The sequence below is a fragment of the Leptinotarsa decemlineata genome, unplaced genomic scaffold (genome assembly GCF_025532065.1).
Source record: "Leptinotarsa decemlineata unplaced genomic scaffold, Ldec_3_MD MMD2_P_RNA_scaffold_5, whole genome shotgun sequence".
NCBI lineage: Eukaryota > Metazoa > Arthropoda > Insecta > Coleoptera > Chrysomelidae > Leptinotarsa > Leptinotarsa decemlineata.
Genome location: NW_027412532.1, coordinates 3,842,373 through 3,857,216, shown reverse-complemented (window position 1 = coordinate 3,857,216; position 14,844 = coordinate 3,842,373). Strand labels below are relative to the sequence as shown.

Sequence of the window (14,844 nt, the reverse complement as noted above, 5' to 3'; positions counted from 1 at the left end):
TGGATGAGGTATTCTAAAGCTTTGTTATTGTACCCACCACTACAACCATGACAATCATCTTTAGCGCAGTCCACCAATTACTGTACACTCAGAAAATTCAGCCGTCCAGTTTTTATTGCGAGCTGACTCTCCACAGCACCTGTCTATGAAAAAAATATTAATGAATTCATGTTGTACGTCTATACTAGAGTGAATAGTGAGACTCTCCCTCTTTCACCTCTTTGATGACAATTTTAACGGGAAACAAAATATACTCCTTCGGTTCATCATAAGGAGGGGTTCTCAATTGTAAAGTGAGGCTGTAGAGAGATGAGTGAAAAAATTTCGACATCAAAAGTTGATATTCATCAAGAAGTAATGTGTAATACGGTAGAAAATTGGTTTGTACATATCACAAGTAGAAACTTACAGCACTGAAAGCCCAACAGGCTCCACAGCTAAGTTGATCGATAACTTTTGTAACAACTCCTTTCTTTTTCCAGTTCATTTCAGCGGGTAGGTCGCCATCAAAATCAATTTCAACCTTCTTCGTGACAAATTTTGGCATAGGATATTTCGATATTGTCATCTTCTCCATGAATTCCTCAGGTGTCAGGTCAGTGAATTTGTTGATACCCATTCTGTAGGAAGTCTGACCATTTTCAAATTTTTTATTGTGTTCTTTGATCTTCAACATGTTCGATAGGAAAATATTATAACGCTGCTTATCTTCCACTGTGTTTCGATAAGACTTCGAAAAAGTGGTCTAGAAAAAAGTACATTTCTGTAATTTTTTTTGAAAAAGTAGTACTATCTTATAATTGAAATGAAATGAAAAATATGGTAGTCATTGAAATTTGCGATACTCACTTTGAAGTTCTCCCAAGAAACTGCTTCAGTACGAGCTTCAATAACAGCTACAAAAGCAAAGATACAGATGATCACCTTCATCTGGAATGATACATTTCATTATATGAAATCCAATATCACATTCAAATCAACCGATGAACACCAGTTACTCAAAAATGTTTGATATTCATAAAGTATATTTCAAAGAACATTTTTGAAGTGATAACTTCTTATGGAAGGGTGAACCGCTTCGTTACCTAACGCGTAATGTCAGTTTGTCTGGCTTCCCTTCCTCTCACGCATACGTCAGCGGAGGGCAGGCTCCTCCTCTCTCATCAGGCAGACGCTCAGTGTTAAGCATGCATTAAACATATACTATTGACAGTATTATAAAAATCTTACAAAAAAACACGGCTTGTTTATGATGATACTAATTTTGTGTATGTATATTTTTAATAGATATCATTATTTATTCTTACAAAATTACTTCCTGATTGATTCGGCCGTTACTTTATGGAGATCCATAGTGATTTCATAGACTACACTTCACGATTTGGGTAGGTATTGGAAAATCGTTGGTTATGCATACGCTTGAAGAGAGGACGAAACACTGGCTTGAAGCTATGTATTGCTGCTAAGTTAATCTCTCAATATCATTCGAAGAGTGTCAATCAAACATAGCTAGACATGTTCGGTAGATCTAGAAGTGTTTTTATTAAATATATTTTCTGAATCTCGAAGTAATAAAAAAAATTAAAATAAAAACTGTTTAATGTCTAAACATATTAATATAATTAGCAAGCATGTTACAGTTTTATGTCTGCCTATATATATACACATATACATATACACATACTTATATATATATATATATATATATAATTTTCCTTTATTTTGAGTATTTCAATATTAAATTATACAAAAAGGATTTGAAGCTTTATATCTTCTATCAATTATCTGCGAGCGCTTTCGACAGTTGGTAGTACTGTCATCTTCTAGGCACTCCTTACTGCTACTCACTTCTAGGCACTGAGGAGTGCCTAGAAGATGACAGTATGACAGTACTACCAACTGTCGAAAGCGCTCGCAGATAATTGATAGAAGATATAAAGCTGCACATCCTTTTTGTAGAATTTAATATTGGAAAATTATATATATATATATATATATATATATATATATATATATATATATATATATATATATATATATATATATATATATATATATATATATATATATATATATATATATATTTCTTCGATTGACGACTTGTTTATTTTGTGGAAATTCATTATCACTGAGGATACACTACAAAAACACACTTTTATCTATTTTCCACTATATTTCTTTATTGTTGACCGGTTTCGACTATTATACCATTTTCAAAACTAACTGATTACATTTAAATCCGAGTAATTTATACCTATATTATTCTAGGTATATCAAATCATTTATGCTAGAATAATATAGATATAAATTACTCGGATTTTAATGTAATCAGTTAGTTTTGAAAATGGTATAATAGCCGAAACCGGTCAACAATAAAGAAATATAGTGGAAAATAGACAAAAGTGTGTTTTTGTAGTGTATCCTCAGTGATATGTATATATATATATATATATATATATATATATATATATATATATATATATATATATATATATATATATATATAAAGAACAAAATAAAGAAAACATTCAGGAGAGTTGAGCAAAATTAGGTGAGAAACATAATTCAGCCGTAATACAGTAGTAGTATTGAGCTAACATGGTAGAGTAACTTTCAATTTGGGCTCATGTATTTTAACATGGTTCTTAACTTGACCAATACGTTCATGATAAATGTCGAGATTTTCACAGAGTTGATTATAAAGTTTGCTCATTGCACCAACTGGTGATTTGAGTAATATGTTTGTTCTAGTTTGGGACAGTCAATCAGATCATTTACTAGTTTATAAATGAAAATTATAGAGCAGTAGGTTCTTCGGTTTTGAAGGGATAATAGATTGAATTTATTGAGTAGTATTCTATTGTCGATGCCTTGTTCAGAGTAAACTCCTTCTAGCTTGTAAGTAATATATTTCATGAAGCCTCTTTGTATAGACTCGATTTTGTTTATGTGAACATTGTATATGGGTGACCATAAAAGAGATGCATATTCCAGTCGAGATGTGACGTATGTATTCAAAAGAGGTAAAAAACTGTCTCTGCTATGAAAGTTCTTACAATTACAATAGATGAGCCCTAGCATCCGTTTGGCTGAGCATGTTATTATGTCGTAGTGAATGGAGAAACTCAGTTTAGGGTCAAATGTGACACCAAGATCCTTTTGATGAGTGCTTATTTGAAGAGGTGTATTATTTATGCCGAAATCATGAGAAATAACATTATGTTTAAGGGTGTATTTTGAGTATTTAAATTTGTTTGTATTATGGGGAAGATTATTTTCGGTACACCAAAGGTACAAAAAGTCAAGGTCTTTTTGTAAGATTAAGCAGTCCTCCTGTGATGTAATGGGCCGAAAGACTTTCAAATTATCTGCAAAGAGTAAGAAATTACTAGAGAAATTATTTCCTATGTCGGTAATGGAGAGTGAGAATAAAAGAGGTGCTAAATTGTTTCCTTGAGGGGCACCACTGTTTGCAAAAAATTGGAACGACTTGTGACCCCTATAATCTACGAATAGGATACGTTCAGTTGAGTATGAGCAAAAAAGGTTCAAGAGTTGAGAGTCGAATCCATATTGGTGAAGTTTATTGATAAGAATGTTATGATCCAACTTGTCAAACGCCTTCGAGAAATCTGTGTAGACAGTATCTACTTGTAGGTTAATATTAAGTGCATTACTTACTGATTGTGTGAAGCACATTAAGATAGTTAATGTTGATCTTTTGCTAAAGAAACCGTGTTGATTGTTTGAAATTAAATTCTTAACATCAGAAAAGATTCTGTTGTGAGTTGAATAACAAGGTTATAGGTCGGTAATTTTGGATATTGTTTATGGCACCAGCTTTGAAAATTGGGCAAATTTTCGATATTTTTCATTTGTTAGGTTAGGTTAGGTTAGGTTAGGTTAGAAGCATCCTGTACTCAGTGCTAGATTGAAGATTGACTGTTATAGTATGGCTAGCAGATGTGCACAATCTTTAACGAAAAAACTAGGTATGTTATCATCCCCACTTGTGGGTTTTGGTTTTAGTTTGTTGAGGGAATTGCAGACTTCAATTAGTGAAAAATGTTTTGAAGAAATGATAGGATTATTTGGGGCAACATTCGTGTATTCATATGATTGTAGAAGTGAGGAATATGCACTTTCAAAAAATTGTGCGAATGCATTTTGAAGGTACTGTTTTATTCAACATTGTCCCAGAATAGAATACTAGGAATTCTTGATGTACCTTTCTTACTTTGAATATACGACCAGTGATTGGTAAGATCTTCTTTGATTGCCTTTTCAGATTTATTTTCATATTCTCTGTATGCTAAATTGATTTTTGTTGTGATGGATCGACGAAGAGATCGGAATTCTTCTTTGAGAATACTTGAGTCTGTAGTTTTCAGTTTTCTAGGAATTTTATTTTTTTAATATCGTTGATTATTTCATCATTGAACCAGGGATGATACTTTCTAATGAAGTTGTGACTAACCGTAACACACTGACTAATAATTGGGGTTAGTAATGCTAAAATTAGTTCCAGATAGTAAACTAGTTTACAACCCTCCGAAACGTTATCTACAAATTATGACTTCATGTAAATGGGGTGGGTACGTTTTGATTTGAGCATATGGAACATCGCGCTGTATCGTTTCGAATATTATTCAAAACAGTCAAAATAATAATCACGATCTCAATTGCTATAAAGCACTAGAAAGAATGTGACCTATGAGAACTTCAAGTGTACTTCATGTATCAAATATATGAATTTTCAAAATCATTCTCACCTTGAATTTGAAGTTTTCTTCAACAATGCACTGACGTAAGACTATAATCAATTCCATTGAAATGTCTCCCAATATATACCTCTACAAAGATACGATGTTTTTGATAATAAAAGAACATGATAAGATGATTGAGATTTCATATTGATCGGTATTTCTGTACCAGATGAAGTGTGCCTATACAGGGCTTTTCATGATGAGCGTTAATTAGCCGTTTCTGGCAAACTATTCAACAAATCAACCTGGAAATTCCACAGTATGCATAAGTCAATATGACCTACACGCCTAAAATACTTTAGACGGAGCGGCGTTGTCGCTTCTACTATAAAGTAGCGGCTTCTTTGATTTTTCAAATAGAACACCCCGTATATAATATCATATTATGATTCATTATCACTTTGTCAACAAATTCATATACTATTTCCCTATACCTATCTATTACCGTCTAGAAGATATAAATTAATTTCGATATTTTTTTTTCCAAACATGAACTTTTATAAATGCTGATAATCTTGAACTCTCTTGCACTAAAACGATCAAATTTGGAATGGAGTGGAGTGATACTATGAGGATCTTCACTCCGAGTCATATTTCCATTTGCCTCATACAGGGTCTTCAAAAAATGCAGATACTTTGATCTCATGAAAATATGAGTGGCACTCAATTTTTTCAAATGGAACACCCTGTATATTTCAACATTTTTGAGCTCTACATCCAATTTTAGATTAACTTTGTTCCGATAATACTATTTCTATTTTGAACCGTTTTCGAGATAAACTGTTGCAAACGAAAATAGACATGGTTTCCTTGTTCATCACTCATTTTTGTAAAACAGATTTCGTTTGATGTTTCTCAATTAGGCACAGATAATACAATGAAAATACTCTGTACTCGCTCTGTAATAATATTCCATGCCTCAATTTGGCTCGCTTGGTAAACGCCTCAGATTCAGTCGGTTGCGCTGTAGTTCGGCCGCGCATACAATTCGAGGTGGAGAATCTTGACCCAAATATGGCGGAGAGTGAACCTACTGGTGTTTACTTTCATACTGTGTATAAGTGCACCCTCCTCCTCCCCCACTCCAACTCCAATAACAAAGGCACTTCCTGCGGCGGGCGCCAAGAGCTCCGCCTTGAATAAACGCAAGGAACCGGCTGACTTTGTAAGAAAGCTCCCTCACTTGTGCACCTCCACGCAGGGAACCCCAAGAAGGTTGAAGAAGCCGCGCAATGACAGTGATGTCGCTGCACCTTCCAAAACCTTCGCGGAGGCCACCGTGAGATACCTCAAGGTTGCCAAAGAGAGTGTGTGTTCGGCGGGTCTTGGCCTACACCTGCCGATATAAAAGAGATACCTCCTAGTGACCTGTCCACCTTCCTGGAAAGGACAGGATGGACGATGACCTTGGAGGACAATTCCTCGGAAGGATGTACAATGGGTCACATGTAGCCTAAGTGCTGTGGGTCTTTACTCACCCTACCTACTCTACAGTTACAGAGATATATTGTAGTAGTGTTATAGAATATTTCTTTCTGAAGCAGATGCGTTTTTCAAAAAAAACTGTTTTTCCGTTAATCAGCTGTCGCCCCTATTCGAACGACAACTCTCAGAAGTTGAGAAACTTGTGCGAGTGCGAGTTCATATAGTTGATTGAAGCCGATTCCGCAACCTCCCCCACCACTTTCAGTCTTGAAACGAGCTTCACTTACGTCACACAACGTAGACAAGGTGACTTTGAGGTAGTTTTTTGAGTTTGATTTTGATTAACGCCTCTTATTTTCGACAAGGCGACTTTGACTTCGAAAGAACTCGCCTCTACTGAAGTTTTGAACCTACGCCACACGATATAGCCAAGGTGACTTTGAGGGAGAGTTTCGTGTTTGACCTTAATTCACACTCCATGTCACGCGGCTATCTTGTTTTGAGTATTCGACCTTGAACGATCTCCAACTGCGTGGGCAAGGTTGAAAAAATTTTCCGTTTTTCCGTTAACCTGCTGTCGCCCCCTGCCTACGAACGACAACTCTCAAAAGTCGAAACTTGTGGTAGCTAACTAACGAGGTCTTACCTTTCAACGTGTGATTCCTAACACGGTTTCGGGATAGACACTTGAAATTGGTTTTCGATTACTTTTTCTCTGGCAATGTGAAACACTTTGAGTTTAGGAAATTATGGATTTAATAATTTTCATATCATAAAACATATAAGACATTCCTGGAATAGATAAAAACATTCCTTTGCCTCCTACAGAACAGGATAAGAAGCTCTGGTTGCAATTCCACATTGATTGTCGGCATTTCTAGACATCCTTAGGTACCCGTCCATTCCGTACTCAGCACCCCAGGAGTTCTTCACAATCCAGTAATCTTTACCATCTTGTGAACCATATCCAGTGACAAGTACTGCATGAGTTAGATCACCTTCGGTGTTTTTACACTGTGGGTCATTTAGAATTCCTGCAGGTACAAAATTCATTTGATTAAAAATTTCTCATGGATCTTCTGATTCATTTCAACTCTCAACAATGAATAAATATGTTTATAATGATTATTTCTTTCGAAGCGATAAAATTATGAACAAATTGAAGTACCGAATGAAAATCGAGGAAAGATGAAAATATAGTTTTTTAATGGATAACAATTTATATGTTGAAGATTACTATACCAAACACCAACTTCTTGAAGTTTTACAGACAAAAACATTTGAAAAAGTGTATGCCCTTGAGAGTATTGCTGAAAAGCATGGAAAACGATAGTTTTTCGAAGTAGATAAAGGCATTTTGTCAACAGCGTTCATGATGAATTTGGTCAATCCTTGAAAATTCATGACGTCGTTGTTAGGTAACAATTCGTTCTGAGATTTTTACTGAACATTTCACAAGACTTCAACACTTCACTATACAATAGTTTCTTGTAAATAAAAATCTCATATACGTTTATTTTTTATAAATTTGTGAAAGCTGAAGGAAGCTACGTCATCAGCAAGTAACAGGTTGTTTTATCATTGAAAAATTAAACTATGTGAATTTCAATTATCTGGCGTGCGCTGTCAAAAAGTGTCGCTAATTTTCAATCATCTGATGACAAATCTCAAATTGCAGATTTTTCCAGACCGAATATTTCTCAGGTCTTTATACCTCAAAAATGTATCCTACCTCTAGCATATAACTGAAATGCTATCGTTACTTCAATTGCTACTGAAACGGGTCCTTCGAGTGCTACGGCCTTTTGAAGGTCAATCTCATCATTTTTCTTAATAGCTTTGTATGACTTTATTTGAACAGCAGCTTTTGAATTATTGAATCTGCACGTGGTATTTCTTTCTTCGTATGGATAATCATCTTCTGACATAATGCCATCGGCCTCGATATATTCCAGAGCTATATCCATCCAACCACCGGCACATCCAGAGTTATTCTTCACACAGTCCACCAATTGTTGTTCGCTAAGGGAAATCAACTTTCCAGTTTTTATAAAGTTGTGACTCTCCACTGATCCCGTCTGAAATAATGATATTACTGAGTTTTTAAACGTTCTCAACTTTAATAACTACCACTTCAATAACTCACTGTACTAAAGGCCCAGCAAGATCCACAGGAACCTTGACTTTTGACTTCTGTAACTGCTCCTTGCTTAGTCCAATCAACTTCAGCAGGTAGATCTCCATCGAAATTAAATTTTGCTTGTTCGCTGAGAAACTTTGGCTTTGTTTTCCTTAAGGGTCTGAATCTTTCCATAAATTCTTCAGGAGTCAGATCAGCAAATTTGTTGACTCCCATTTCATAGGTTGATAAACCGCGACTGAAATTTTGGTTGTGTTCTTCGATCCTCAACAAATTCGACAGGAAAATATTGAAACGCCTTTTTTCTTCTACCACGTTTTGGTAGGACTTGGAGAAATTGATCTGGAAAAAACAGAATTTTTCTCACTTAAAATGGAATCTCATTTTCGTAGTATTTGGGAAATCTGAATGGAAAAAATGATACTCACTTTGAAATTCTGCCATTTCTCCTTATCACTAAGAGCTTCTGTTGCGGCGAGAGCAAAAAAGAATATAATGAAGAACTTCATCTGAAATATCATTGAGAGAGTAAGTTTTCAATATACACAAATGTTTGTTTGAAGATAGTTGGCAATTTTTCGTGGTGCCTTCCATTAGTTCGGACTTCCATCGTCTATTATGATATAAATTAATTTGAAATACCTGAAAGAATCTGTAAAAAATTTAAAAATGATCAGCTGAAAAACAACAATTATATAAGGCAAAAAAACTGAAATTACAATGAAATAAAATTCAGGCAACAATTAAAAAATTAAAAAAAAAAAGATCATTCAAGTGCTTTCACCTATACACTCTTCCCTCTCTCCGCTTCATCGGTTTTAGCGAAAGCTGACCGCCTGGCGGGAGTTAGTCGTGTTCAGCTTGATTATGTTGTGTATTTCTACGGTAGCTTGGGTTGTTTTTTTTTTGTTGTTGCTTGTATTTTATTTCACTGAAATTTCAGTTTTTTTTGCCTAATATAGTTGTCATTTTTCAGCTAATCCTTTTTAATTTTTTCACACATTCTTTCAGGTATTTCAAATCAATTTATATCATGGAGCCCCGCAAGGTTCAATTCTCGCCCCGCTACTCTTTATTATCTACACATCTGACTAATCCAAGGTATTCAAGTTATTTAACATTCATACATATGCAGAAAACACTAACTTGTGCTACTTCGATGAAGTAAATCAGCTTATTGATCATGAAACATCCCTCAATAATGATATGAAAAATCTTGTTCAGATTTCGCAGCAACACTGTCTAAACCTCAATCCTAGCAAATCATCTCTAATTTTTGGAAAAGTCAAAGATCGTGAAAGGGCCATAGATAATATCGATTTGTATATTGATGGACATTCTGTGGAGTTGACTGACAAAATAAAATGTTTAGGACTTCATATAGACTACAACCTCACATTCGTTCATCAATTCAATACTCCCATTCAAAGGTAGTACGGTACTCTGAAACATCTGTATTGAAACAGACACTATCTTAGTAGGTCTCAAAATTACCCTTTCAGACGTACTGATTCTATCTATGTTTAATTATTGCGATGTAGTCTATGGCCCTTGTATCGATTCCATAACTTCTGCAAGAATTCATTGTTTCATTCACAAACTGATAAAAACACAACATCCCACTTATTTGGTGAATACACTCCTTCCCAGATATCAAATACACTCAAGAAACCTTAGATTCAACAATAATTTTGACATTCCGAATCATAACAGCACTAGCTATCTATGAACGATCCTTCATGTATCATGCTGTAACAATATATAATTAATTCAATGAATTTTTGAAGAATTCATCACTACCGCTATGCAGAAGTAAACTGAAAACTGAATTGCTCAGCCAACAGTGATCCAAACATAAACATTTGAATTTAATCTTACTATTATCCTGAAGTTGCCATTTATTTTTTGTAATTTTTTTTCAAACGTGGTTGAATGGAAGAATAGTGCTTTGCTAAACTACGCCACGTAAAATAAAGATCATTCATTATTATTATTATTATTATTATTATTATAGTGTGCGCTGGTCAAGCCCTATCCCCCGAAGCCCCGATACATTCGGGAGGGCGCCCAGCATTATCAACCAATGACCACTCCCCACACCGTGGGGTAAGTGATCATTGGGGCCGAGAATCATGTGCCCTGAGCAAGCGCAGTGAGCCGAGAATGACAGCCTTCTGCATCTATGCGGCTAAGAGTTTTGCCTTATTGCGGCAAGCCAGTATGATTTTAAGATTCGAGAGTAGAGAGGACATTATTCCACCAAGGACTCCAATAATCAGCACAACCATCTTGACAGAGTGATCTGGATAGAGTCTGCGGGGTTCGAAGGGAAATTCTACATATTTTATCCGTTTTTCCTCCTCTTTTCTGGCGATATTCTTCCGGCCAGGAGCTGAAAACTCCACGATAAATATCGTTTTGGTCTGGTGGTCGAGAAGGACTACATCAGGCTTATTAGGTTGTATGAGCCTGAGGGTGGGAAACGAATTGTTCCAATAAATCCGGTACTTCTCGTTACCCACAACGGATTCAATATCCCTTGGAGCGAAGGCCACACCGGTGTCTCGTCAATACCGTAAGAGTGCCGTAGATGGTAATATAGCACTCTCAGGGTAATATGGCACTCGCCAGGGAGTCTTGTTCTGTGTGTTTCAAGAGGTAAGTGCACGAAACGCAAGAGAAGTGTCAGAGACCCTTACAAAAGGGAAAAAAAAGAAGAAGCATCCACAGGAAGTGCCAATGAAAAGAATAGGGCAATTTACTGGGAAAATTTGAAATTTTTGGATTAAGTGGAAGGTGAACGGAAGGATTTCACGAACGTTTTACCTTCACCAAAAAAACAACAGCCAACTTTGACTGCGGAAGGCGATTTTTCTGATCCAGAAGTGATTAACGAAAGTGCTCGAAATCAAAATGGTTTTTCCGATTTTAATAAAATAAACTCATTTCTTTCTCAAATTTCGCGTGTTTCCAGAAAATATGGTCCTCCTCTTCATCATTTTTCATTTGTTCAAGAATAATCATTGCAATCAGCTTTTCTCTTCTTTGGATTCGTTTCAAAATGACACACCGATACACTGTCTGTTGTCCGTCAGTACGTCAACTAAACAGAGAAACATGCTTCGCTTAGGAAAACATTGAAAATCCGCGTGATAAGTTTCTCGCCCCTGCCGACGCGATTAGGACGAACCTGGTTCCTGCTGCGCGAAAAACACGTCGCTAGAAAAACATACCTTTACTCTGCCCATAAAAGTTCCACGAGTGACTAGGGAAAGAAGGTCAATCACGGCAGAGCCCCGCATTACCGTGACTAAAAAACGATACTACCAGAGAAAAATAGAGAACGCGGAAAATATTCATGAAGCAGCGTGGGGAATTGTATCTCATTTAGCTCATAAGTCAAATAGTAAGTAAAAAAATATAATAATAAAAGACAATAACCGTAGAATCTCCAAATTTGATTGCCAATATGTTCAATCATTATTTCAGAGACATTGCTGTAGATATAATAAATAAGATAGATAAAAGCAATGTAGGGTATGAGCTCTTCTTGAGGAATATTGTATCGCCTACGAACTCATTATACCTTAGTCCCTATACGGAGACTGAACTATATAGCCTTTTACAAACAAAAATTGAAAAATAAATATTCTTCCGGCTTTGATCAGGTCCCAATGTTTGTTTTAAGAAATGTCTACCAGTCTTGATGAGGCCATTGGTCTATTTGGTGAATTTATCCTTTACCACTGGATCATTTCCCGACCCTCTTAAAATGGAAAAAATTATTCCTATCCACAAAAAAAATTGTTGCCAATCCATGGAAAATTACAGACCCGTGACAATCTTGCTTTTCGAAGATTTTTTAATACGCCTTCTTCAATCGAATGATACCGTTCTGTGATAATAATAATGCCTTTGCCAGAAATCAATATGGATTTTTAAATAAGAAATCAACCATAACAGCAATACATTCATCCTATAACGAAATAATCAAATGCCTCGATGCAGGAGAGTGCCTTGTTGGGATATTTTGTGATCTCAGCAGAGCATTCAACTGTGTAGATCATCAAATTCTAAAAGATAAACTGTACAAGTATGGCATACGTGGTCTTCCGCTGTCTTGGTTATCGGATTACCTCTCTCATAGAAAACAGTTTGTAGAAGTTAATAAAATGAGATCTGATAAAATTTCTACGGACCTTGGGGTGCCACAAGGATCCATATTAGGCCCAATACTGTTTCTGTTTTATATAAATGATTTGGCAAACTCAATAACGGAAGAAACAGTAATAATGTACGCTGATGACACTTTTATCGTCTCGGATAGGTCTGATTCTGACCTGGAAGAGAAATGTGCTGAGGTTTTTCGAAACTTAAATTCATGGTTTGCGGCAAGTAAGTTGATGAATGTTGATAAAACTGTTCTGATCCGTTTCCATAACAGACAGAAATATTATACACCAATCAGTTTCAAGATTAAAGAGAGGGGAAATTCTGTAACGACAGGCACCGAAAGTACCAAATTCCTGGGACTTCATATCGACCAATGTTTAGGCTGGCATAATCATTGTGAAGTTTTAATGAAGAAGTTGAATTCGATAACATTTCAGCTCAGAAATTTGAAACAAGTGTTAAATATTAGTCAGTTGCTGACGCTGTATTATGCTCAAGTTGAGTCCAGACTCAGATATGGCCTGTGTTTCTGGGGATTATCGTCACGTGAGAATGAGGTATTCCTAGTGCAAAAAAGAATACTGAGAACCATAACAGGATTGTCAACTAGGGATTCCTGCAAAAATGTGTTCGTTAATTTTAATATTCTAACATTGCCTTGTTTGTTTATATTTGAACTGTGTTTACATGTTTTTTAAAATGACAATGAAATCTTTCTGATGAATAGATGTATCCGCAATGTGAATACTCGTCAAAATAATAATTTGTTTGTACCATATGCCAGAACAAAGCTGGCTTATAACTCACCAAATCTGATGGATCCCCGAATATTCAACCATTTGCCAATGAATATAAGGGAGAGCAGGTCTCAAGCCGAATTCAAATATCGCTTAAAATATTCTTATAGTTTTTATACTATTGAAGAGTATACGTCCCATTAGTTTGTAAGTAGTACCTAAGATTTTATCACTGACGGCTCCTACACAATGTATATTTGTCAACAGAAAAAAAAAGGCAATGCTACTACGAGAGGGAGCCTGGTATATCGAAGGTTCTGTAGAGACAGCTGATAGGCTCACTGTCATTCATCCTCTCGGCACGAATACACACACCTTAGGATTAAGTCATCATTGGGATGCCATTCAGGAAATGACAGAACCATAAGGGATTCTGTCATTCCCGTATCCAACGGGGCTACGTGGAAGCAAGCATCCGATGGCCAAAGCCAATGCACTCGCCAAAAACAGCATGCACAGTGGTTCCAGGCAGTGAAAGATGAACAAAGACAGCCAACACGACTGTGCTTACCACTATTCAAGAGTAACCAAAACTCCTAGTTTTAGGGGAATTTTTTTTCTATAAACAGAAGGGGGCTAAATTGCAGTTTTTTGGTGTAATGGATTCATACTCAGTTTTATTTTATCATTCAATCAAATGTTTCATTCAACACTACTCCAAAACCATAGATATTAATGATTTCCTATAATATTAGAAGAAAATAAATAATTCAAACACACATTTATCTTACCATGAAAATGATGTTATATTCAATCCACCACTGAATTCAGTTTGATATTTCTATTGAATACATTTCCTTTTATATACCTATCGTCAGGAGCTTATGTTTGAAGATCTGTCTGTAGATTAGGCAGAAAATAAATGTAGTTCCCAAAATGAAAATATTATATTGATAGCGATTGTTTTGTGTGTCTTGATATCAATCTCAATATAATGCGTTTTCACAATTGAATTTATCGGTAAGTTCACTGATCGAGTGTCCAATTATTTCGCAATCCACAATCATTTCAATATCGAAACAAGTAATAGGTCTCGAATCAAGAATTAATTCGAATCGTTTTCAATAATAACCGTTTTACTTTCAGCTATGCAGAAATATGAATAACTTAAACTTTTCCCAGTCACCAGGAATGCAACATCAACCAAGTCCATCTTCTGAATAACTTTTTCCAATAAAAAAAAAATTGTACTTTATTAGACAGTCAAAATTGTTAAAAAATAGTTTCGAGAAAAATGCGGACAAATAAAACTAACCACCTCTCTCAACTTCTGAACAGAAATAGATATTCATTCAAATTGAAATTGAGACAAAAATTCATATAGAGAGGTATCTTTTTCAGTACTTTTTAGTTGAAAAACAAAAGTGTGATGTCACTTGCCGCTAAGAAGGCGCTTTAAATTTTTATAAAAACGTGATTTCTCCTTTGATAGGTCAGTGACATCCAATTTTTTTTAATATTTTTGATAACCGGGTAGACCGATCCTGGATAAATTACTATTACTAATTCTACGTAAGAATCTGCTTACTAATGATGAACACTG

General features: G+C 35.5%; 2 protein-coding genes across 2 annotated transcripts; both read right to left on the bottom strand.

Moving 5' to 3' along the window:
- Window position 1: 1 nt before the first annotated feature.
- On the bottom strand, window positions 2-4,887 carry LOC111509004 (cathepsin L-like proteinase). The gene is made up of 4 exons (XM_023164674.2): window positions 4,773-4,887; window positions 850-930; window positions 410-745; window positions 2-143 (listed from the first exon to the last, which is right to left on the bottom strand). The coding sequence occupies exons 1-4, from the start codon at window positions 4,827-4,829 to the stop codon at window positions 78-80; spliced, it is 540 nt and encodes a 179-aa protein (XP_023020442.2). The 5' UTR covers window positions 4,830-4,887; the 3' UTR covers window positions 2-77.
- A 2,042-nt stretch (window positions 4,888-6,929) lies between these two features.
- LOC111509005 (cathepsin L-like peptidase) lies at window positions 6,930-14,173 on the bottom strand. Its single transcript, XM_023164675.2, has 5 exons — window positions 14,033-14,173; window positions 8,760-8,840; window positions 8,338-8,673; window positions 7,924-8,269; window positions 6,930-7,225 (listed from the first exon to the last, which is right to left on the bottom strand). The coding sequence occupies exons 1-5, from the start codon at window positions 14,033-14,035 to the stop codon at window positions 7,014-7,016; spliced, it is 978 nt and encodes a 325-aa protein (XP_023020443.2). The 5' UTR covers window positions 14,036-14,173; the 3' UTR covers window positions 6,930-7,013.
- Between the last annotated feature and the right edge of the window lie 671 nt (window positions 14,174-14,844).

Bases quoted from the DNA above. Each gene is read 5' to 3' on its own strand.
- LOC111509004 (XM_023164674.2), bottom strand. From the start codon at position 4,829: ATGGAATTGATTATAGTCTTACGTCAGTGCATTGTTGAAGAAAACTTC. The intron at 931-4,772 runs GTGAGAATGATT...GTATCATTCCAG, and splicing joins AAGAAAACTTCAAATTCAAG to ATGAAGGTGATCATCTGTAT. The intron at 144-409 runs GTAAGTTTCTAC...TTTTTTTCATAG, and splicing joins CCTGTTGGGCTTTCAGTGCT to ACAGGTGCTGTGGAGAGTCA.
- LOC111509005 (XM_023164675.2), bottom strand. The intron at 8,270-8,337 runs GTGAGTTATTGA...TCATTATTTCAG, and splicing joins CTTGCTGGGCCTTTAGTACA to ACGGGATCAGTGGAGAGTCA. The intron at 7,226-7,923 runs GTAGGATACATT...TTGTACCTGCAG, and splicing joins ATTTCAGTTATATGCTAGAG to GAATTCTAAATGACCCACAG.